The sequence below is a fragment of the Megalobrama amblycephala genome, linkage group LG8, assembly GCF_018812025.1.
Source record: "Megalobrama amblycephala isolate DHTTF-2021 linkage group LG8, ASM1881202v1, whole genome shotgun sequence".
NCBI classification, from domain to species: domain Eukaryota; kingdom Metazoa; phylum Chordata; class Actinopteri; order Cypriniformes; family Xenocyprididae; genus Megalobrama; species Megalobrama amblycephala.
Genome location: NC_063051.1, coordinates 7,889,620 through 7,915,661, shown reverse-complemented (window position 1 = coordinate 7,915,661; position 26,042 = coordinate 7,889,620). Strand labels below are relative to the sequence as shown.

General features: G+C 37.7%; 1 protein-coding gene across 2 annotated transcripts; it reads left to right on the top strand.

The window, feature by feature from the left end:
- Window positions 1-5,578: 5,578 nt before the first annotated feature.
- Window positions 5,579-19,565, top strand: apcdd1l (adenomatosis polyposis coli down-regulated 1-like). Of its 2 annotated transcripts, XM_048199025.1 has the most exons (5): window positions 5,579-5,798; window positions 5,886-5,973; window positions 15,399-15,582; window positions 16,012-16,540; window positions 18,038-19,565. In XM_048199025.1, the coding sequence occupies exons 2-5, from the start codon at window positions 5,913-5,915 to the stop codon at window positions 18,806-18,808; spliced, it is 1,545 nt and encodes a 514-aa protein (XP_048054982.1). In that variant the 5' UTR covers window positions 5,579-5,798; window positions 5,886-5,912; the 3' UTR covers window positions 18,809-19,565. The 2 variants fall into 2 exon arrangements, with proteins under 2 accessions (XP_048054982.1, XP_048054981.1); XM_048199024.1 differs by having other exon boundaries at window positions 5,580-5,973.
- The last annotated feature ends 6,477 nt before the right edge of the window (window positions 19,566-26,042 follow it).

The window sequence follows — 26,042 nt, the reverse complement described above, 5'->3', positions numbered from 1 at the left end:
CATTACAAGCACTATCTAGTCTTTACTTGTTTTTTAGGTTGGATGTGCATTAATCTGGGTCAGAGTTACAGGCTAAAAGTAATGTGGGGAATTTGTGAAATGTCTCAGGATCATTATTTGTTATTTATTTCAGTTTCTGTCTCCTTTGAAAGCTGCAGCTGTTGTCAGAATAACCTCTGGAAGAATAACCGGAGCCCTGCTGGCAGCACTGCACTAATGACCCACTGTGTGCATGTCTAAATGCCTGTTGCTCCGCATGTTTGTGCATACAAATGTTTATTTTTGTGCCTCACACACACAGAGCCAAAGAAACACACAAGGGGTCAGAGGTCAGTTGGCTAATGTATCCTCCATGTGGCATCAGAACAGGAATTGAAATATTCCAGGCTATGTCTGTGTGGAATTCTGGATGAAAGAGGGGCAACATTGCTGGGATGCTTCCCAAGTTGCTCTGCTCTGACTTGTTTGGGCATCTGTTGTACTCTGATTATGCAAAAAAAGACATGCAGATAAACATCAGTGCAGATAGAGAAAGACTAAAAGTGGCGTATCAGACGAGCAAAGGCAAAATCTCCTCTGTCTTAGACCACCACTGAGGAAATCCATAGCAGGAGGTCCACATATAACCACAGAGCAACTTCTCTGTCTAGAAATAGACACTATTAAATGTAAATAGACAGAGCAGCAAACTGTTGACGCAAGTATTTCAATTAACAACCAAAGAGCAAACATGCTAAAGCTAACCGTTTCAACCACAGTCACAGCTTGTTTGAATATTCAAAAAGTCAACCGCGGGTGTAATGCGAGGATATTTACGAGTCATTAGGCAGACTATATTTAGTCTAAATGTTCTGTACGTGTTTTAGGGTGAGTGTAGAGTTGTTAACTTCACTTTCTCTTATAGGAAAATAAGGGATGTATACATTTGAGATTGATGCCTGCAGCTATAAAAAAAAAAACACATTCACTGCTTGACTGAATTAAGTGCTGAAAAGCATTTCAGATGCTATCACCAATCACTTTTTTCCATATCCGCAGGTTAAAACAATCCCAAATAACATGATATTTAGCCCCTGGAATAAGAATTTTACCAGGGGAACCACGCCAAAAACGCGGGAACGTGGAGTAAAACGCCATTGGACTAGTTTTAGGCTAGTTTTGAGTAGCAATTAGGCGGGTTTTGTTTTGAAAACTAGGCAACCCTGACTGTCTAGCTACTTATCTGGTATGCGTAATACAGTGTAATACGGATTTTCGCAGATCCATGTGAACGGGGATTTGATAACGTTGTCATCTGTACAAAGAAAAATCGTTTCTGTTTTTAGTACATCGTTGTTGTTGTTGTTGTGTAAACGTACCCTCAAACTATTCAAATTGTTTTGGGTCATTGAAATAATTCTGAAATAAAAAATATAAATATCAGGTGAAAAAAGGCTGAAATAATTACTAAAACTAAAACTGAAATAAAAAACAAAATGATATAGAAATATTTAAAGGTGCCCTAGAATCAAAAATTGAATTTACCTCAGCATAGTTGAATAACAAGAGTTCAGTACATGGAAAAGACATACATTGAGTTTCAAACTCCATTGTTTTCTCCTTCTTATATAAATCTCATTTGTTTAAAAGACCTCCAGAAAACAGGCGAATCTCAACATAACACCGGTTACATAACAACTGTTACGTAACAGTCGGGATCATTAATATGTATGAGCCCAATATTTGCATATGCCAGTCCATGTTCAAGGCATTACACAAGGGCAGCCAGTATTACCGTCTGGATCTGTGCACAGCTGAATCATCAGACTATGTAAGCAAGCAAGGACAATAGCGAAAAATGGCAGATGGAGCAATAATAACTGACATGATCCATGATTACATGATATTTTTAGTGATATTTGTAAATTGTCATTCTATATGTTTCGTTACCATGTTGCTAATGTACTGTTAAATGTCAAAGTTACCATCGTTTATTACTGTATTCGCGGAGACAAGAGCCGTCGCTATTTTCATTTTTAAACACTTGCAGTCTGTATAATTCATAAACACAACTTCATTCTTTATAAATCTCTCCAACAGTGTAGCATTAGCCTGTTAGCCACAGAGCATAGCCTCAAACTCATTCAGAATCAAATGTAAACATCCAAATAAATACTATACTCACAGGAATCGATGCATGCATGCAGCATGAATGACGAACATCTTGTAAAGATCCATTTGAGGGTTATATTAGCTGTGTGAACTTTGTTTATGCACTGTATAACTGCACTCATAGTCGAGAGCTTGGGAGGGCAGGGAGCGAGAGATTTAAAGGGGCCGCAGCCTGAATCGGTGCATAGTTAATGATGCCCCAAAATAGGCAGTTAAAAAAATTAATAAAAAAAAAAATCTATGAGGTATTTTGAGCTGAAACTTCACAGACACATTCAGGGGACACCTTAGACTTATATTACATCTTTTGAAAAGACGTTCTACGGCACCTTTAAAAGACAAAAACTAATAAAAATGACAAAAAAAAAAATGACAAAATATCTAAAACAAAAATAAAAACTGAAAATATAAAATTGAAAGCTAATTCAAAATATTAAATACTATAATAGTATATAAATTATACTAAAATAACACTGGAACAGTGTTAGTTTAGGAGCAAGATGCTTAAATAAAACATACTGCGTATTTAATACGAAACAAATTTCTTTCCCCTAAAGGTGCACTCATTATATCTATTTTTTTTTGTTTATGTAGTGCTGACCACTTTGCATGGTGGATGCAGCATCACGCAAACATTTTCAGTGTACCTTGACATTTGATATTCAGCAGTGCTTTGATCTGCCTGCATTGACACAATTCTTTAAGAGCTGCCGTGCAGTCAAAATAATGTACCAGTTATCAGTGTAAAGCTGCTTTGACACAATCTACATTGTAAAAAGCGCTATATAAATAAAGGTGACTTGACTTGACTTGTAGTTTGCAGTTGTAGTAATGCATATAGTCAGCCATGATTAATTTAGTCCACATCCAAAAGTGAACCCGGTGTAAAATAAAACAGCTTTTATCAGACTACTGATATGACTTTTCATCTTATGTGAGCGTTTACAATTTATTTCTTTATATTTAAAACCTCTTATAACAAGGGAGTGCAACTTTATAAATGGGATGATTCTGTATTAAAACAAATGCTTGGGAACCCTATCAGTGTGTGTATGCATGGAAAGTAAGTGTTTGTGTGCATTTGCAGTCACCCAGCTGCCCGATAGCATGCACGGATACGAATGTGTGATGATTAGAGCGTGGATCTTATCTTATGCACGATTCTGCTTTTGTTCCGTGCCAGACCCCCTTCTCTCCCACCTGGGCTGGACCTCCTGCAGTTTGGACGACCGCCACGTGTTAGCCTTCACTGGTTTGGAACCGCTGCGGCATCTCTGGTTTAAACTGAGGAAGCGAGGGGTGGGGGGAAACTCTCTTTCATATCTCAAAGCACCAAGACAGAAATACGCACCAAGCCAGCACACACACTAAAGCCACATCTCCACATGATCAAACAGATGACTGATTGCACAGGCCTCAGGGGAAAGAGAGAAAGGGGGGATAAAGAATGAAATGGGTGGTGGTTTTCCAAAGAGGCTTTGCACCTCAATGACATCAAATCTGTGTGTAGAGTTTGTGACAAAGAAGGCAGCGATACAGAAAGGTTTTGATTAGAGAGCCGTTTGTGGTTTTGGGTGCATGGGTGTGTTAGATTTGGAAGCTGCCGCCATTATATAGACAGCAATGTGAAGGGAAAAGCCAGAAAGACAGGAATGAGAGCGAGATTATGTCCATAAATGTGTGTGAAAACCAAACAGATCCTGTGGGGGGCGATGTAACCACATCTTGGGAATATAATGTGACACTTCTCTTCTTCTTACATATGAGCTAAATATAACAGTTTCTTCCTGATGTAATGAATGGTTTAAGATAAAGGTGTAATTTGGCGCAATAGTGATACAAAACGAAAGTCTTGTTTTTAAACAGGTTTCCCAAACAGTCCGTCTCCCATTGTTTGGCCAAACAGAAGGGGTTGCCGCAAATTCATGCTGTGGCTTGAGTCAATGTTGCATTTTTAGGCTGGTCTGGATGTTCAAATAAAAAGAGCATTGTTTTGAAAGCACCAGAGACACTTCTCATTTGGTTTGGCATTGTAAGTTGGGCTAGAAGAAAGTATCTTAACATATTTTATTACCTATAACTATTAAGATTTGTTTTGCCTAAGCACTGAAATAACAGTAAACTGTGTATTCATGCCATCTCTCATCACTAGCAAAACCACCGGTGATCCTTATGAAACATGAACTGTACTGACCGTTACCTTTAATTCTGAAATTCAGCTATTATTTCCTCAAATAAACTCTGGAAATGTGAAGAACTGAGTTTGTGCAGCTTGCCTGGCCGTTAGACACTGGATTTTATCATCGCAGCAAACCACAAGTGGTGAAACTCAGCAACACGGTCTGGCGCTCCTCAGGGTTATGTCCGCAGTCCAACTCTGTTCTCACTCGTCACTTCTTAACTGCAACAAACACATTACTAAATGAATGATTGAATGACACAACAGTTACAAACAGTTATGAAGCTGGAGCCAAAAATTACATCACAGATGGCTTAAGAAAAATTCAGATTCAGAATATGGACTTAATGAGTTGACACGTCATATGCGAAAAGATTTCCGGTTTTGTGGGTTACAGATCTTATTTACCTAACCTAGCTCTAATCCATCCCTTTTCTATGCACTTCCAAATCTTAACATATAAGTTAACTCTTGAACTTGTTCTCATGAACACAACACAGAATCCAAATCACGCAGACCATAAACACTTCAATACGCATTGGCTGCAGCATTGAAACAGTGCCAGTTTTAATGGGTTCACACCACTACGTAAAACACCATTAATGTTTGACTAAACTTGTACACACATTTTACAACTTATAAACCTCACACGCATAAAAACATTTTAATATCTTATAATAGTAGATATATTATTTAGAGCTACTACATACTACTACTACTACTACTTATTTTCATATTATTTAATGCTATCTAGGGTCGTATGTCATATATTAACGGATTTATTTTGTTGGACTACACTTACACTGTGTTATCTCTACTGTATTGCATTTCAAAACCATAGCGGCTGGCAGAGTCAAGTTAGAATTTCAACATACTGTACATAAAACGGCATATAAAAAACTTTTTTTTCTTGGATGGCACAGTGCCATTACTTTTTAACACCTACTATGCCCATATTATATGTGTGTATGAGGTAAATGGAGAAAAGATTTTAAGTATTACACAGTTTGTGCAGGAAACCTTCTGCTTTGCATCTGTCAAACTGTGTTTAAATATATATAAATATGTTTGATTAACACATTTATGTTTAATTTAGAGTTGTGCGCAGGTTTCTCAACTTGCTGGCTTTGATTGTGCCCTTTTGCACCTTACCCTGCTCCCCAGAGGGTTAATGCTGGGAGGTTACAAGTTCCCTCCCTCTCTCTCTCTCTCTCTCCCCTCCCTCCCTCTCCCGCTCACAGATTCTCCTAGCTCCTCTCAGCTGAGTAACCCAAAGACAGACTCTTACAAGCACCACACAGGTTTAACATCACCAAAGAGAGCACAGAATTAACTGGGGACGTACTTTCAAGCACCATCAAGAAAGGAGATCTTGCAAACTCAAGTCAAGGAGTCTTACCATGAATGGAAAACTTCATGTTTGAAGATGAAACTTACCAAAAGTGGATTAAATTAATCTGCACAACTGGTAATATCTTATCTGAAACGCTCTAATTGACGTGATTATCCAGGAGAGGATCATTTCCAGATTTTTCCTTATTTTTTTTTTTTTAAGTGATTTGGAAAGTGTAAGTACCTGGTCATGGCTGGGGAGAGACTTATTCACCTGTTGGAGACAATTTGGATGGTACTTCTCATGCAAGGTAAGTTAACTTGTTGTCTTATACCCTCTTTTTCTCTGTCCTTCTATTTGAAGTAAATGGTTTTACCCATTTCATGACACCATTTAAAATGCTAATAATTATTTTATGCATGGCAAATCATTAAAGTGCATGATTATACATCTGATATATGAACTTTTGAATTGTAACCACTCAATATTTTCATCCATCTCTTTTGGAACCAAAATGGTTTTTACAATGTGATGCCACTAAAAAGCTTTGGAGCTTTTATTCTCTAGTTCTTTAGAAAACAATCTGGTGCTTTAAAGCAGTGGTTCTCAATCCTGGTCATTTTGAATGTCTCCCTTATCTGACACACCCAATTCAGGTTTTAGAGCCTCTATTAATGAGCTGAAGATTTAAATTAGTTAAATAAGTGAGACATCCAAAATATGCAGTGCTGCAGGACCAAGAACCATAAGAAACCAAATATGCTCATCTCAGTCTACAATGCAACAACATTAACTTTATTCATCTAAAAAGCACCGTATAGCAATTTATAAACACTATACAGCCAAAAGGATTCTAGGTAACAAAAGTGCTCTTTGCTGAACCTGAAGAACCTTCATTTTTTGTTATAATAATATTATCTATCACAGATCCAAGCAGGCAAAACAGTCATTATATATCAGAAACCTATGATTAAGTGATAAGGCACATCTAATGAATGAATCGTATGTATTATGGTATTAATGTAAATGCAAATAATCACAAATATGAATTATGAGAATCTATAAGCTTAAATTATAGCTTAAGAATGACTTCTTGTTAATGTGTGAAAGTATGAGAGCTGCCAAGCAAAACACCTTCATTATCAAGACCAACAAGTCTGAGCATTTTCTTACTGTATCAAAAAAATTTTTTTTTACTGCGTCTTTTTTTCTCCTCTGTATTTCACAAGTGTAATTAGGATTGAAGGATGACAAAGAGCTCTCAAGATAGGGTTCAGCTAAAGTTTTGGGGTTTAATTAACCTTAATAAAACCCATGACGAAACTAGACTTGAACTGCCAAAATGAATGTACTCATGCAAGAAATACAAAAGAAGGTTTTCTGCCTTTAAAGCTCTCTAGTGGTTTAATTTGCCAGGTCTGCTTAACACACCAAGTTCAGGAACTTTAAAGCTTGCCGTGTTTATAAAACGCAACTCATGCTTGCACCCTTTCTGAACTACTTAATATGTAGGTCATTCTTTGCTGTTGATATCATTGCTGATGTTGGTGGGACATTTGTGCATGTGTAGAAAATGCTTCCTTTTTGCATGCAAAAGTGTTTAATCAGAATTTTAGCAAAAGGTTAAAATAAAAAATGTTGATTCAGACTTTTGAAGCCCACATTCTTCAAAAAAGTTCTTTGCAGCACTTTCCATTTATCGTTGTGGTATAAGGTTCTTTGGAGATGAGTTACTGATGTTACATTTATAGGTTCTTCAGATCATTCTGGTTTCTGGCTTCTTTAAAGCACCACACAGATGTTTTTTTCTTAGAAATAGAGAATAAAAGTCATTTCAGGAACATTAAAAGGTTCTCCAATGGCATAAGGTTATAACTTTGATTTTTAAGAGTGCACAAGTAACAGAAATTTGGCTTGTTCTCCAGGAAAATGACTGTAAGTCAGTCAGGTGGAGTTTAAAGAGGTCTTAATATAAATGGCAAAGAGTTTAGCTCGACACTGTGATCTTATTCTCACCTTTCCCCATGCACCAGTCTTTTCACCTGTCAGTCTGCTCCACGGGCCCCGGACCCCCGTTTTTGTTCCAGGCTCTTTTAAAGTTAGAGGAGGCCATTGTTTCCTGTGAAAGCAGATCACAGCCGTGGAACTAATGCCACCATTAAAATAATGATTAGAGTAACAGGCCAAGCCCATTAACGACCCCTTCTGTTCATATGCCATTTAGTGGCTGTTTTTCTTCTATGCTTTCGTTCCTTTCAGTCAGGGATGGTTAGGGTGATGAAGAAAGCAATAGGCTTCTGTTCTCACTATCAGGCCGCCTACAGAACGACAGAGAGAGAGAAAGAAAGACTGGCGCAATTACACCCGCCCCCCCCAGTGACTCATGGCAGTTATCCATGACCTCGGAGGTCAGTATGTGAGCGTTTATGTGCCTGTACTTTCTCTTTTCTTAAAAAACATGGCCTTTTTTCAATCGAACAGCTGAATTAGATCTGCCAAAATTATTAATATCATGCCTCTATATGCCAAAACAGATACTAAATGCAATGCTGTGTTGTAGTTGATTGTGACAGTTTGTCTGCTTTGATTTTAAAGTGGAAAATTATTTAAGATTTAACAAGAACTTATGCTTCAACATTGATAACAAAGCATGAAGGCTTTCCAGTATTACATGGAATCACCACCATGATTATTCCAGCTGTTCTGCATTGTCTGTTCCTACTCTCTATTCCATTTTTAAAAATGTCTGCTTTGAGATGCATGAGTAATATTCATAAGCAGAAGACATGGGAGAAAGCCTGTCAGCCATTTATAGATAAAAGGAGGCCCAGTATTTGTCAGAGAGACTTTGACACTTCCAAACCATCAATCAGCTATGGAATGAAAGATCAGGCCAGTTACTAACTGTCACGTTAACTGATCTTGTATGCGGTCAGCGACGGGTTGGAATATATGATTGACAAAATGCAAAAATATAACCCCATATGATAAGTATTATATACCCTATTCAAAAGTTTTTTGTTTTGAAAGAATGAAATTAATAATTTGATTCCACACACTGTAAAAAAGAATTGTTGGTTTAACTAAAGGAAGTTACCTGGTTGCCTTAAAATTTTGAGTTCACTGAAATTAAAAAATTGAGTTAATACAATGAAGGCGATTGGTTTATTCAAAAGAAACTCACAATATTATGTTATTTGAGCAACATTAATTATTTAAGTTTATTTGACAAAAGAAAAAATGTTGTGATAAATCATGAATTTTTTTTTTTACAGTGCATTGATGCATTAAATTGATAAAAAAATATATAGTACAGACATGTCAAAAAGATTTTTTATTTCAAATAAATGCTGTTTTATTGAGCAAATCATTAAGCAGTGCAACTGTTTTCAACATTGATAATAAAAAATGTTTCTTGAGCAGCATATCAGTGTATTATAATGATTTCTGAAGGATCATGTGACACTGAAGACTGGAGTAATGATGCTGAAAATTCAGCTTTTGCATTACAGGAATAAATTACATTTTAAAATAAATTCAAACAGGAAACTGTTACTTTAAATTGTTATAGTTCATAAAATGACTGTTTTACAAATACATGAAGCCTTTGTGTACCATCTTTCAAAAACATTTAAAAATCATACAGATGCCAAACTTTTGAACAGTAGTGTATAAAACGAAATCCCTTTATACTGACATGTTAATAGTTAAAAAAAGACATGAATACATGTCAAAGTGAGCCTTTGCATATGATATTATTAAATATCACTGAAATATTGTTTTTTGTTTTAATTAGGATGGGATGTGGCATGACACATACTGAAGTTAGTGTAACATAATCCCACTTGTGATCTGATAACTACAGCAAAATTTGTGTTATCAAGTTCCAAATTTTGTATGGTTAACTGCATTCATTCATAATTTGCCCTTAACGCTCAATCACCCTAATTAGTAACTAAAACTAATTGTTTTTGGTTAGGTTAGCAATATGTTAACTAGATCCAAATACTTAACAGAACTCAAAAGAATGAAGTTTAAGTGGTAGAACTTTATTTTACAGTCCTGTTCCCCATGTACATATGATTTATACTTATTACAGTAATGGCAATAACTGGGTAATAACTAACCATGAACCTACCCTTAAACCTAACCTTAACCCATGTAGTTACCTCATATTACCTATAGTATTTTCTTAGGTAAGTACACTGTAAGTACATGTACAGTAAAATAAAGTTAATGAAGTTAATGAAGTTAATGAAGAGTTCTGCAGGTTAGTCACTTTCACAGTGATGTTGAATTAACCCTCGGGTAACTGTTAGTTTGGAGAAGAACCATTCTCATAACCCCTTATCTACATAAAACAATTGCTGGATGAAGCAGGTTTAATGTTCATGAAAAGACAACAATGCTGCAGAATTATAAGGGAGTTGAGGGATGAGAAGGATTCTGGGGGGAAAAAAACCACACACACACACACACACACACACACACGCACCCACCCACGGCAGATGACCTCTGAACTGCTCTGTACACAAATCTAATTCACACTCACATGCACACATCAATAGACAAACATATATTGTCCTACCCTTTTCATAAACACATATGCACATAAGCGTGTGCACACCTTTGTTGCCCCTAGCGCACATATGCATGCACACACATGCAGACTTTACTCTCTATATGAAACTTTACCTTTCTGTAACTGTACTTCATCAGACAAAAAGAGTGTGACAGAGGGAGTAAAAGAGGAAGCGAGGAATCTGAGCTCTATCCAAAGTAAATGAGGTGTAAATGGGAGTTTTTTCATCAGGGAGCAGTTATCAAAGCGGGGAGAAAGAGGCGGCGGGCGGCACAAAGGCAGTTAAACACTGAAAGGGGCCATTTCATGCATGTGGCAGTACTGAGATGATAGTATCAGATGGTGATACATGGTACTTTGATATATGCAGTGTCTTCACTCAAATTATTATGCTGAAAATTTATTTTAAATGTAAAAATATTGCAAAAGAAGCATTTTCACTGCTGGTCTCAGACCTTTGGATCCCACCTGTATGCAGTAAGATACTTCAAGGAATACCATGGTACATACTACATATTAAATATATATTAAATATATATATAAATATATATATATATATATATATATATATATATATATATATATATATATATATATATATATATATATATATATATATATATATGCCTACATACACATGCATATATGCCCGCGCACGCACACACACAGCAGAAGCCTTCTTGTTTCATTTTGCACTTAAGCAGGATTTTATTTAACTAATGATAAAAACTAAAATTGTGTCTCTCAAACCCTTATTTTCATTCACATCATCTTAAATGGGTAAAGAGGAATAGTGCTAGAGAGGAAGGATTATTTTATTTTTGGCCACTCTTCAGTAATGACGCATTAGGGGTGAGAGAGAAGCTGCTCAAATTGAAATGACAAATAAAAACAAATACATGAAACCAGTCGGAGGTACTTTTGCTAGCCTCGCTTCTTCTATAAATCAATGTCTCCAGTGTGTGTATGTCTGGGGGTGTTGAATGGTTGGAATATTAGGACAGGTAGTTTACTTTGGCTCACACTAAAGGGAATTGCCTGTAAGCAAAGAGACCACACACATTCTACCACAGCCCCCTCTGCTGGTCAATATGATGAACTGCCGCTTTGTCTAGGGCACAGGCTTCTGTGCCATTCACGGGGAGATAGAAAGATAAGAGAGATAAGACGACAGAAAGAGAGAAAGTGAGATTATAAGAGATAGGATCTTCTCCTCACAAAATTGACACCGGGTCATGGTCTACACTGAGAGCGCGCTCCCATTTGAATCAATTACAGGGGCGTTTAGACAAATAATAATTCACTCACCGTGGAAAGTGATCCAAAGCCAGTTATGATTTTTTTTGAACAACATTGGCGATACAACAAGGCTGAGGCAAGTTCAACTTTATCCAAATGACAGTGACTTCCGGCAGTTCTGGGCTTTTAAAACATGAGAGTGAATGTGAACATTGGGAATAACCACAGCTTTTAACCCAGGATTATAAAATCCTGCTCCAGAGGTATTAGCTAGGCAACCAATCATAAACTAAACTACCTCATTTAATATTCATGAGCTTTGAATAGGATCTGAGAAGCAGTTAAAATGTCGATGCAAATAATAGATTATTATAGAAACTACTAGTGTCTTAAAATCTGACTTCCCATAGTAAAGTATTACAATTTGAAATATGTTATAAAATAGTTTTGAAAATGAGCCTGTGTTAACAATATACATACATACTTACATAAGAGAACCTTAACTTCATTAGAGGCTGTTGATCCATCAGCAGGCGACTAAAAATCACATTACCTCTAACATTATCACATTATTGTGATCATGAGTAACAAGTCTTCTTTCACATTGGAAAAAAAAAAAAAAAAAACAGCAGAGCCTGGATCCGTCCCAAACAGCATAAGAAAATAATTCCCTCCTTTAGGGAACAAACAACTCCAGACCCGGCCTGACATTCTCAATAAATGCTCTGTAATTATGCAATCAGAGTAATTTTAGGGCTACAGTTAACAAATGGGAATAAAAGCTTTTCTGTTTTGTGCTTTTCAGAGTGCAGGCTTCCTTTTATTAGAAGTTCATCTGACTGATTAATAAACTAATAAACTATTACAAATCAAAGTCAAGATGGTGACAAGGTTTATGCAAGGAATAATTGATGACAGGCCATTGAATTCTTAGAAAATAATGCACACCCGAGGTGGTAATGTGGCCACGACGCGAAGCGGAGTGCATTATTTTTTAAGAATTCAACGGCCCGGAGTCAATTATTCGACTTATATAAGACTATAGAAATAGAATAACAAGACGTGTCACTCGTATTGTTTTGAATGGGAGAAAGTGTAACGCGCAATATGGCGGAATAAGTCCCGCCTTCTAAATAAGAGCCAATCGCCGACTGGTAAAGTCATCCCAGACGCGCGCCTCCAGGTCTGCGCATGCGCATTAGCTTGATCCAACCTGAAAAATACAGTTTTTTGTCATGATTCGAGCATTTAGAAACTAAATTTATGAGCCAGTTGTTGATTCATTGGTGATTTCAAATATGAAATTTAATCGTAAGGTTGGCGAACAGTTTTGGAGAATTTGATGTTTCCCCATTCAAAGAGATTGCATGATGCCCAGGATGCCCGAGAGGCGTTTCAAAGATGGCCGCAGAGTGAAATGACTTGTCTTAAAGGGACTTTGCTTATACTACAGTTACCACACCTCAAAACATTGTTTCGAGACCTTTCTTAAGCATTTCATCCCAAGCCTCCGTTGCTAATTCTAAAACCTAATTTCAGAACTAGTAATGGAGGCTTGAGCCATTTTTTCCGGTTTTCCCACAGAATTGGGCTACTTTAACACTGTTTCCGCAGGTTGTTTATCATGTCCGGTTTGAAGCGACCCCAAATAACATATTTAGCCCCTGGAATGCGAATTTCACCAAAACCCCAGCCAAAAATGTGGATTTTACCCCCAAAACGTGATTTTTACGGCAGGACCCCCCCTGAAACGCGATAGGACTAGTTTTGAGAAGCAATTGGGCAGGTTTTGTTGTGAAAACCTGGAATTAGCCTACCTGAGTCTGTGTGTCTCTCATGGCAGCAGTGTCTCTACTAAAGAACCGCACAGTTATTACCTCGCTGGTGAGAAATGTCATGTATCTTTTAAGTTGCTAAACTATTTTACAGATTAATTAATCAGAGCAGCGCTGACAAAACGTTTCTGTGCGAGTGTGTGACCGTACTATACAGTACGTGTGTACTTTTAAAAGAGAGAGAGCGGGAGAGAGTATGTGCTTTCAGGACACAATAAAACGTATTTTGTGGCAAAAACCATGACAATAATTTCTTGTTTTCATCCTATTATTTACTATATTTATTTGCTTGGTCGGTGTTGTTGTGGGTTTTGTTCTTTTGCAGTTGTAGGACCTTTTGAAATAACTGAAATCATTTGGTGAAGTGATACGGAACTGCAACGCGGTCAAGACCTGCCTGGAACTATAACCGTGCGTTTCCCTGAAAATAATTTCACACCTTAGAACGTTGGTCAACCAATCAGATTCGAGCATTCAACAATCCTGTGGTATATTCATACATTTCATATTTTACCCTAAATCCAAAATAACTTTTTTCAACATTGATAATAAGAAATGTTTCTTGAGCAGCAAATCAGCATATTAGAATGATTTCTGAATGATCATGTGACACTGAAGACTGGAGTAATGATGCTGATATCATTTCTAATATTATTATTATTAATCAAATAAATGCAGCCTCGGTGTGCATAATAAATCTTACCATCCCTAAATGTTTGAACTGTAGTATATATTACAATTATAATAATTTTATTTATTTATTTTTTTTTTTTTATACATGGTACTTTTTTTGCAGTAAATCTCTGCTAGAATTACAGACAATTCATATGTAAAAACTCTCACCCCTAATTTATCATTCCAATATTCCCCCAGTTTTTAGGGAAAACGTGCTTAATTGTCATAGAAAAAACATCACAATGCAATAATTTTAATTGTTCTAAAACAGGCTTAATTTTCTGTCGATTTTGGGGTGAAATGTGACTTGGACCTGTAACAATTATTTGACATTTTCACAGGAGTAAATGAGGTTCCAAATAAACAGTTTCTCTCCTTCCCACCCTTCCTCTTTGAATGAAGTTTTTGAGTCCACGTGAAGCACTTCTCAGCATGCAACTTCCCAAAGCTCTCCCTCTGCTAATCAGGTTTACTACACCATATATCTACAGTGTTCTTACTCAAGGACAGTTCTGTGGTGAGGCCTACGGCAAGGAGATTTACAGATCAAACAAAGATGCCCAGTTCCATGTTGACCAATCTCACTCCTCATGAGCTGGAACCATGTTTGCTTTTCTGTCTGTTTAAAAAAAATTGTCAAAAATTGTTGTTTGCATTGGCCAGGGCCACATATCCTTTCCTATTCCCTTGAAGATGGTGTCTGATTGAAGTGACATGCCAAACCTCTGGCCCCCTGCCCCTCACCGCAAATCATGGTCAGAGCAGGATTGGGATCTATATATGGCTCTAATAGACCTCATCACGTTTCATTACATGGAAAATTACAGAAATGCAAAATCCTTCAACCACTTCCAGTTCAGCAGAATCCTGTTTATAGACCGTAAACGACCATGAAGTGAAAATGCTCCTCTTGGAGTTTTTTTTTTTATTGCTGGAGGTACCAATCTTTTTGAAGTGTCTGAGGTTTTTTACAGGCTTAATTTATTCGGAAATGTGGCTACAGAGTCATGAAAAGAGATCAGCACATTATTGCAAACTTAGACCTTCTGGAAGGATTTCAGTAAAGCCCATTTAATTTAATATATTGGCAACTCTTACAAGCAACAACAATCCACATAATCTGTTAATTAGGACTAACTTAAAACTTATGACCAGCAAACACTTTAAGGCAATTTTTTTAAATTAAAAACAAACATAGAGAAGATAATATATATCTATATATGTTTTTTAATAGTTTGATCTTTGCAAGACAGCTAATTCACAACTTCAATAATGACAAGAAAACAAGCACCCTTAGCAAGTGAGGGTATCAACTCTTTGATATAAACTAAGCTTGCATGCAAGCAGATATATAACAATGCACTGTCTGCATTAACGCACACGATATTTTCCATCTCTCCTCAGTTTTGTGTGTGATGGGCAGTAAGCTGTGGGAAGTGCCCACCGCCCCCCTCGTACCCCATGCCAACCTCAGCACCAGACTGTTTTGGGAGCCACAGTGCCAGGTTCAGCTACGCCATCTACAGAATGAAGCACGAATCACAGCCACCATACCACCCAAACTGGAGGGCCACTGGGTGTCAAGCAGGTAAGAGCCCCTAGAAAGACTTATTTTAAAGTCAACATAAATTCAACTTGACCCATATTACATTCTTAATACAAAATCCTAGTCTTATTGTGAACGATTTATCGGTGCATATTATCACTGCTGAGAAAGCTGCTGAGAAAGAAAGAACTGCTGTCTATTTTAATATACAGTATGTATAAATGTTAAACTATCAGATGATATTTAATGTTGCAATAATCTGGCAAAACAAAGAGTATTAAATTGTACTTAATTTTACAATCAATACTAAAAAAAAAAAAAAAAAAAAAAAAAAAAAATCAAGTCCCATCCTACATTTTGCCTTATTGAACATCCTGTTTCACATGGAAATGCATCAGATTATGGAAGTAAAATGGTTTGCAATTGCCATATTGACTAACTTCTTGACTATATTTGTTATTTCCTTCTCAGATGTGAAGTGCGGCCCGGTCCAGAATTCCTCACTCGATCCTACACATTTTACCAAAGCCCCACACGTCTCTTCAGGGCCCTCCAGCACTATTACTCTGACAGTGAGTGCCACATCCCAACATACTCTCTTGTGATCAGGGGTAAACTGCGGCTACGCCAGGCCTCATGGATCACCAGTGGAGCAACTGAAGCGGAGCACCACCTCCATAAAGTGGGGATGGTCATTCACAGCCAGAAGGCCATCCATCATCTCGCGACCCGTCTGCCCTCGTCCTGCCCGGGGCTCAAAGCTGGAGGACACCTGGTGCCTCATCGCTTCTATGAACTCTTTAATGCCAAAGCAGAGAAAGACTGCCTGGGTGCTCTTGGGTTCTCCATGATGGAACTGGAGTTGCTACGGGTGGAGACCCATCACCATCCTCACAGCAGGCCGGCTCAGAAGCTGTTCTTAGGGGACGTGCACACAGACTGGAATGAAAGGGTGCACCATAGACCGACTGGTTACCAGGAGCCTCTACAGAATGCTATGGTGAGAGTTAAAGAGAAAATTAAAATTCTGTCATTATTTACTCACCCTCATGATGTTCCAAACCCATAAGACTTTGGTTAATCTTTGAAAAACAAGATCTTTTTAATATAACCTGAGAGTTTTTTGTCCCTCCATTGAAAATCCAGGTATTCAAAATTGAAAAGAACCAAAAAGGTTATAAAAATGGGCGTAAAGTATGCAGGTTAGGTGGATTGGACATGACAAATTGGCCGTAGGTGTGAATGCAAGTCCCGAGCCATGTAATGGGGAGGGTTGGGGAAAGACCTGGCAAACTAGCCCAGAAAAAACACTGCCAAGAAAATTAATGGACAGTCTCTTGCGTATGGCGAGAGATGGCCGTATAATCACCAAGTCGGATAATAACCAAGTCGGATATGATTGAAATGGTAATGAGATAGAGAGATCACTTTAAAGGTCCCGTTCTTCGTGATCCCATGTTTCAAACTTTAGTTAGTGTGTAATGTTGTTGTTAGTGTATAAATAAAATCTGTACAATTTTAAAGCTCAAAGTTCAATGCCAAGCGAGATATTTTATTTAACAGAAGTCGCCTACATCGAACGGCCAGTTTGGACTACATCCCTCTACTTCCTTCTTTAATGACGTCACTAAAACAGTTTTTTGACTAACCTCCGCCCACAGGAATACACAAGAGTTGCGTTTGTAGAGTGTGTTTGTCGCCATGTCGTCGAAACGCTTTTATTTTCATCCCGCAGTCCAATCACCGGGTCTGATTCCGGCTCAAATTGATAGGGTAAAATTAAAGACATGTTTACAATAACACTGAGCGCGTGCATCTCCACGTTATGGTAAGAGGCGTGACTTTTCCGGGCACGGTGCGCTCAGAGCTGTCGAATCACAACACAGGAACCGCTGGCACAATCAGAACTCGTTAGGTATTTCTGAAGGAGGGACTTCATAGAACAAGGAAGTCATCAGCCCGTTTTTATGACAGTGGAAACAGCGGTATACAGATAAGTAAATTATGTGAAAAATACTGTGTTTTTTTACACGCGAAACATGAACACATGTTATATTGCACACTATAAACACAATCAAAGCTTCAAAAAACCACGAAAAACGGGACCTTTAAGACTAGAGTATTTTTTTTGTAGAGTATTCTTAGGTTTGCTAAAATGTTTCAAATGATGACCATATTCAAACTTATAGCTGGGTATTGTGCCACCAGACTAACATAAAAGTTCATTAAATGTGTATAACAGGACTGCGTATTCGCCTAGCACTAGAGTCAATGTAAAGTAAGCAAAAATAAGGTTACAAACAATCTAGGCAAGTATGCAGATGCAAACACTTGCATATATACTGTTCAAAAGTTTAGGATTGGTATGACTTTTTGATGTTTTTGAAAAGTCTCACCAAAGTCATAGTCTCACTATGAATATAAAGTTCAAAAGAGCAGCATTTATTTGAAATAGAAATCTTTCGCAACATTATAAATGTTTTTTTCTCTCTCTCAGCACCACATCCACCCATGCCCAGTGTGCGCCCTGGTATACCGAGCCTCTGAACAGCATCCACCCATTCTTCCCCCATCCCCCTTCATTCCACTGGATCTAAACGGAAACTGGGTGAGCCAACGCTGCGAGTCCCGTCCATCTGTCCTCTTCCTTACCCGCCTTTTTGCTTTCAACGAGGAGCAACGCACTTGGGAGGGCACCTACCAACATTACTCTGACCCAATGTGCCGCCAGCCCATCTTTACGTTGTTGGCAACAGGTCATTACGCTAAAGTAGGACAGTCCGTTAAAGTACGTGGGGCCACCGAGCTCGTCTTCAAGGTGACACGGGCAAAAGTGATTGTGTTTGACCATGCACTGTTGCGGGAATTGAATACAACGCAAAATGGAAGATGTGGACAGGCAGGCAGGTGGAAGGTGGGTGTCGAGCAAGACATAACCTGGACGGACGGTTGCGACGCTTTGGGAATACGACTTCCGCACAAAGAGTATGAGCTGTTTAAGATGGGGGTTAATCATAAAGGACGCCCCCTGTTGTTTAATGGGGAAAGGCCCACAGATGGATCCAGCCCGGATCGACCTGCAAAAAGGCCAACATCCTTTCAGACACCAATGGTGCAATGCAGCACAAGTGTCGGGGTGGTGCCACGCTACAGTTCCTACAGTGATCATTCAACGGGACCAAAGATAAGCTCTGCTAATGCACTGCACTCTTCATTGATTCTGCTGTCAATTCTAAATGCATGGTGCTGGAATATTTATCTTTTGTAAAAAGCGACGTGCCATTCTTGTTCACTGTTCAAATCCTGACCCATTTATGATGTGCATAGCACAATCTGATAGACTGAAGGAGGATCACTCAGTTCGGTGCTATAACAAAGTGCTTGCTGCAAATGCTCTGAAATATGACTTTTTTTATCTAAAGAGATTTTCATAAAGCAAAAATGTATATAGAAACCTTTTAATCATATAGTATATCAACATTAATTTTTATGTCTGTCATTTGGGGTGTTGTTTCATATTTTGATAAGAACTACAGATATATATGAATATCTATTCAAAGAATGATTGTTCTGTAGAAAGTGCATTTACCAACATTCCAGCAAGTTAAAGGCAAAGTACTTCAAGTACTTACCAGTGAGCAACCAATGGTGCAATTTTGGGCGGGACTATCTGTGTGACTGACCAATGGGAGATGGGAGTGTTTGGGGAACCTGTTTGAAAACAATCATTACTCTGTTTGGTGCAGAAATGACTCACTTCAGCTTTAAGACATGGGAAATATAGATGGACATCCAGATTCCCATTTGCCTGGGAATGAAGAAAGAAGATTTTCCAAAATCTGGTTATATGTTTGAATTGAAGTGCATATATGGACTAAATTTGGCATTAACTACCCTGTATTATTTCAACATTAGGCCACGTAGCTCATTTTTCCAAACTAATACATTTTATTTAGTTTTAATCTTCTAATAATGGTGAGGGTGAACATATTTATTGCCACCATTAAAGTAATTTTGATAAGAAACATGGATGTTTTTTTTATTTTTGAACATTGATTTTCTGTTATTTATGTTTACACACATCTACATATATAGTACAAATGTATTGTGCGTGTGACTGTATGTACATTTGGCGAGCTCTTGCACAATGGTTCAATTCACTTTCAATGTTGAATACATGTGCAAGACATTTGAAGAGACCTGTCATATGGCTTCCACATTATGCTCATGCTCGCCAATATCTGAAGCGTAAGTTCTCAGAACTCTGCGTTCAAATCTCTCCCACTGTTTATTTGGAAGAACAGGAAGTGTTCAACTCATTCAGTCTTAGTTTAGCAGAGCGTGCGATTTTCTGTTTTTACAGAGTGCAGTGATTCCTTGTTCTGGAGGCAATCTTCAAAAAAACTGAAGAAAAAAACCCTGAAACTGTCAAACATAAAAGTGCATGCATGATATTGATTGTTATAGTTTTGACACGACCCTTACAAAAATGTACCATAGTAGCCATTGTTTCCAAAATACCATCGAACCATATAATCCAATAAATAAATATAATATCTAAAAAAAGAGATCCCGTATTTATTTATTGGTTTATATGGTTTTGCAGTAGAGCAAAATTGCTGTAGTTACAATGCTTTTTACTGGCAACCAGTTACCATTATACAATAGAATCCCGAGGTAAGTGCATGAGTATTAATACATCAGTTATTATATACAACATAGTTAATAAATAATCAAAGATGCTAGACACTCTGCTAATGTTCAAATATTGTACACAGAAAAATCCCATTCTTTTCTTCATTGAGATGCTTCTGTAAAAGCCACATTATTTACAATGATTTGTGGAGACCTACACTTCCCATGATCCTGAACAGACCACCAGTCAGAGAAGTCACTGTTACCATGGAAACAGCAAATATCAAGAAATTACAGCAAAAGAAATCGCAACATCCACCTGCTCCCGTGATCTTTCTCCCAAGGTCTTTCTACAGTCACAAATGAGATATTATATATATATATATATATATATATATATATATATATATATACACACACACACACAGACTGTGTTTTTAAACAATATTTCTTCATGGGTTACAAACTTTTTTTTTCTTCAATTTCCAAATTTTTTTGGTTTCAAAATTCAAGATGAATCACATTAAAATGTTGCGATTCTGGCCTGTAACTCTTTATTAAAAAAGCTTTCAAAATCCTTCTGGAGAATGAATATTACAAATACTTAAGACAAATATTTAAGTACGAAAGGCACTAAAAAATTGCAGTAATGGTTACGCCCAATGAAAAAAACAAAACAAATCTGCTTGTGTGCAAGTCTTGTGTCTTATTAATCAAAGATGTTCTTAACATGTGCACTTGCCAGATAACAGCTGAACCCAGAGTTCAATCCAAGCAGACATGAAAAGAAATTTGGATAACCATTAATTTTTACAACGTTCATCATCGCAAAGCCTTCAATGCCATATTACCCAACTGCATGTCATATGGCCAACCATTACCCAAAATACTCGAGCGACTTCCGCTTGCTACTCAATTTCTTTTTACTCATCTTAAGCGGTGTCATTAAAACCATCTGCAGGCTTATTTCTGTTAAACAACTCTTTTGGAATCATAAAACGATAGAGTTTGTGGTTTTTCTGTTAAAAGTTATGAAATAATGGTTGCTGGCCGAGGGACGTAACGGAAGAGAACGCAGAGGGCAAAACGAGTCAGTGAGTCACATCCAAAAGGCAGCAGATTGTTCATATTAAATGTTGTCGGTGACGGTGGCTCTGGATGCTATGAGGTAATGCTTTCTGGTTGTAACAAGAGTTACGAAGGTTGGGAATTTGGAAATAATAAATAGAGAGAGGGAGACAAGTCACATTTCCATACTGACACTCAAAAGCAGTTGCATCTGTTAGAACTCGCCAACAACAACAGACGAGTCCAAGTTAACTCTAGAAGTCCAGCAAAACTGATTAAAATAAGCGACAATTCTTTCTGCGGTTACTGTTAAACTAATAAAAGCCAACTGTCAGAGGATCATATTGCAAAAAAGCCTTCAGCTTGTAATCACGCTTCTTGCTTGTCAAAAGAATCTATAAAAAGATTTAACACAAGGCCTATTTAACACTGTTCAATGAAAAGTTACGAAGCATAACAGCGTGACTGTGTCCTAGTTACAATGTCTTTGCTCCATGCTCCACTGCTCCAATTATTATTGCTAATGGGATGGGCGTCTTTGATCATTGGCTCTCGTGATCAAAAACAACACACTAGAGCTGCTGTAGTGGGTCAGGATGACAAAATAAACCCGCTTAAGAACTTTTAAAAAGGGAGGAGAAACATTTTCCATGTCTTTTTGTTGTTGACATCAAAGGCCGTGCGCATTTGCCACTGGTAGAAGCTAACTAAATAGCGTGACATCCTCAAAAACCACGAACAAAAGTACACAAGTTGAACAAAAACATAACCCGGACTGCATTAAATTCACTTGCAAAGTGGATGAACATAAAAAAAGTGCACTGTGTGGTGAATGTTTGGCTGCTAAGAGCATGAAACCATCACAATTCAAGAGGTGTTTCGAAACTCTGAAATTATAAAGAAAAAGAGAGTAACATTCGAGTTTTTTTATATCAGATACACAACCATTGGAAGGTTTGGGGTGAGTAAGAGTTTGTTTGTTTTTATAGAGAAATTTATACTTTTATTCTGGAACGATGCATTAAATGTATCAAAAATGACAGAAAATACATTTGTAAATAAAGTCCAATAATAGTGCTCAATTCTGAAAAACTTGGACCAAAGGATCAAATCAACTAAACTTGACACGCACAGTCCAAGTGGTCCGAATTTGGCGTTAAGTTTGCATTTTGCAATCATGCATCTGCAGGAGAACACGTTCCTGGCTGGCAAACGATAATTAAAAAACACACACAAAACACAATGCCAAAGTAAAAAGTTTTCCTTCAGCAAATTGACGCATCCAAACCTCAGAATCTTTGTGGGTTTGTCATAATAATTCCCTAGTAAGGAAACAATGTGAACCAACTTCTTAAACAGATGATGAAATCCAGCCCTTCGATGCAAAAATGACAAAAGTACAAAGATAACATTCCATACTTAACAGCAGCCAAAAAATCCCCTCGGTCGGCCAGACAACTGACATTTCTTTAGATGTAGCAGAGATGCTTAAAAAAGTGTTATTGTATCTCATTACAAAAGTATTCTTAACACATGGTAAGCATTTGCACTATTTATAAAGAGTCATTATTTGATGGCAGTCGTTCCAAACCATCATTTCATCCCACAAAATAATGCACCTCTTGAGACCGAGCTGGTACAAGCAAGTTGCTTCATAAAAGTCTTCCAGAGTACAGTAACAGCCTCAATATGCACAATTCATTAATACTCCATCATCTGAAACGGGAAAGTCACATTGTTAAAAGTGTTACGTCAGGGCCTTATTTGCCCTTTTATACTCTCGACTACAGACCTCCTCTCACAAGCTCCATTAGAAACATCCATTACAAGGCTGTACAGTTCAGTATATGAGCTGCAGCTGTCTAATAAAATCTCAACATCAGCAAGACCCTCTGGCTAAACCACTGACAAAAGGAAATATTAAAAGACATTACATATCTATAAGGTCTCTTATACAGTATCTGTTTTTAAAGTGCAAGTGTGAGGTCCTGTATTGACTCAAAAAAAATCCTTATGAAAAACCAGGGCAAATTTCGAAGATTGACCTTATTCCATATGCCTCTCGTTTTAAAGATAGCAGCAGAACATTAAGGTGGTTATTGTTCATTGTCATTGAGAGATGCAGTGTATACCATTCATCTTCATAGAAACCAAGTTGGACAGACTTTAAAGCTAACAAAAAATATATAGCTATAACAATTTCAACATGTTTTTGGGTAAACGACTCAATCAGCATTTAGTTTCAAACTCACATTAAAAAAGTTAACTTTGCAAACTGAAAACAACAGCATTTAATGTAAAGCAAAATGTGGTTTACTTACAACAAATTTACAAAAAAAGAACTTAATACTTGAACTTAAGGGATCCTTGATTATGATTTGACTTTTTTTTAACTTTAGTTAGTGTGTAATGTTTGAGCATAAACAACATATGCAAAGTTACGACACTCAAAGTTCAATGCAAAGGGAGATCTTTTCTTTTACAGAAATCACTTTTTAAGGGCTACAACAAATGGCTGGTAGGGACTACAATGAGCTTCTTCCCAGGTTGGTGACATCATCTTGCCCCAGGGAACACGCAACAAAGGGGGTGAGGCCATGTTGGACTGTTGAAGGGGCCGTTTTACACACCATTCAACTAAAAACGGAAAACTTCTTATGCGTTTTGGCCATTCATTTACACGGAAACGGCGTTTTGGTTGTCTGAAAACGTAAACTTTTGAAAACTGGTCTCAAAGTGCAAGTTGTTGAAAACGGTCTCAGTGTAAAGGGGCGGTCACACTGCACTTTTCGTTCCATTGACTTCCATTCAAACGCAAGCTCGTGCGAAAAATTCCGCATTTCGCTGCGTTCCAAAGTTAAAGTTTGGTGAACTCTGACCTGCGAATTCGCATCACGTGAAAACGTGCGACCAGTAGAAGATCGATTCATCACTGCATGACCTCTTGCCTGAATGAAAAGAATTATATTTTTGCAGTAAAGTCGAGTAGGTTCTATATTTTTACATTTTGAATGTATTACTTTAAGTTATGCGTTGAATTCATGTTTATAAAAAAGACACTGTAGACTGTGACGTCATATCACGACCGTTACAGCATTCGAAAAAATTTCGCACATTCAAAGTCTAGTGTGACCGCGGCTTAAAGGTGCTAAAGAGGATGTTTTGTTTTATACATTTTTGCAATATTACTTGAAACTGTCTTTACTAACTGATAAAAGACTATTTATTAGGTGCACTGAAAGGAATAATATTAATATACATCATCTGTGCACGAGGTAGGGCCTTAAAAACATGAGCCAATCGTTTACGCGATCATCGCGTAAACGATTGGCCCTTTGGCTTGTCAATCACTGCCGTGACGTTCCTTGTGAGAGACGTGCGCGGATTGGCCCTCTGGCTTGTCAATCACTGCCGTGACATTCCTTGTGAGAGAGGAGCGCGGCTGCGCGCTCCAGTAAATTTCCACACTCCACAGGCGCTGCATGCAATGTTTTTGTCAGGAGACAGGAGTAACAACTGCAGATTATGAGTTACCTGCGGTGAGTCCGACATAATGAATCCACTAACACGACACAGCGAATGCCGGTGGTAAACACTCGTGTTCCAATACTCGTGCACGAGTTTTGGGAGGCGTTCCCTTGAAATGAACTGTGAAGGAGAGGGGGTTGTTCTTACACATGCGCTCATTTCAAAAACTCAGTAACAGTCTTTGGTTTCTCAGTCGACGAAAAGATCCTCTTTAGCACCTTTAAACCGTGTAAACAATAAAAACGCGTTCAGTCTATAGTGTTTCATCGCCATCTAATGGCCTGACAGCAGAATACAGCATTTTTAGTCATTTTCACGGATTCGTATGAATGGGGGTCGGTTTGACAATGGTGTCGTCTCTGTTTTAAGCATATTGTTGTCGTGTAAACGTACCCTGAAAGAAGAGGACGAGTTGTTAAAGTTGTAGTAGAGTGTTGTTGCCATGCCGTCATTTTACACCGGACTGCTTCACAAACGAGGGTCAATTCAATGCTGGATTTGCACAAAAGATTAACATGACGGCACATGCTAGTCGATGAGTTGAATCAACTCCACAGCAACTACATAAATGTATCCACTAACCACTCAGAAACGTCCAGATGCATTCTATAAGTTGTAACTTCTTCTTGAGTCTCTCCATCAGTGTCAGAATCCAGTTTGAACAATGTAAGGCTGAACACACAATCATCATTTTGGTTGCGTGAGATTCTCCAGCTTTGTTGTTGTTGAACAACCGAAGCACGAGCTGCTAAAGCTCCGCCCTTTTCTGGAAAACAAGCGGGAGCAGCAGCTCATTTGCATTTAAAGGGACACACAAAAACTGCTGTTTTTGCTCACACCCAAATGGGGGCAAATTTGACAAGCTATAATAAATGATCTGTGGGGTATTTTGAGCTGAAACTTCACAGACACATTCTGGGGACACCAGAGACTTATATTACATCTTGTAAAAGGGGTATAATAGGTCCCCTTTAATACCTAATTACTTAAACAGTCAGTTGTGCATGTAATGCAATTGATTTTAGTCTCTAATTGTTTGTTCTCAAGTTTTGTATTGCATTACTTAATAAAATACTTAATTGTAAAAAAATGCTTCTGTGTAACTGCAGACCAACATCTGCTCTGTGTTTTTTCCAAATGTATTAAAAAAAAAAGGGGGCATAACATAATACATTTTATAGCAAAGACCAAATCAAGGTCCACAATCCTGCAAGGTCAAATGTCTAAAGCTGGAACAGACCTCCTAACAATTTTTATAATACATTATTTTT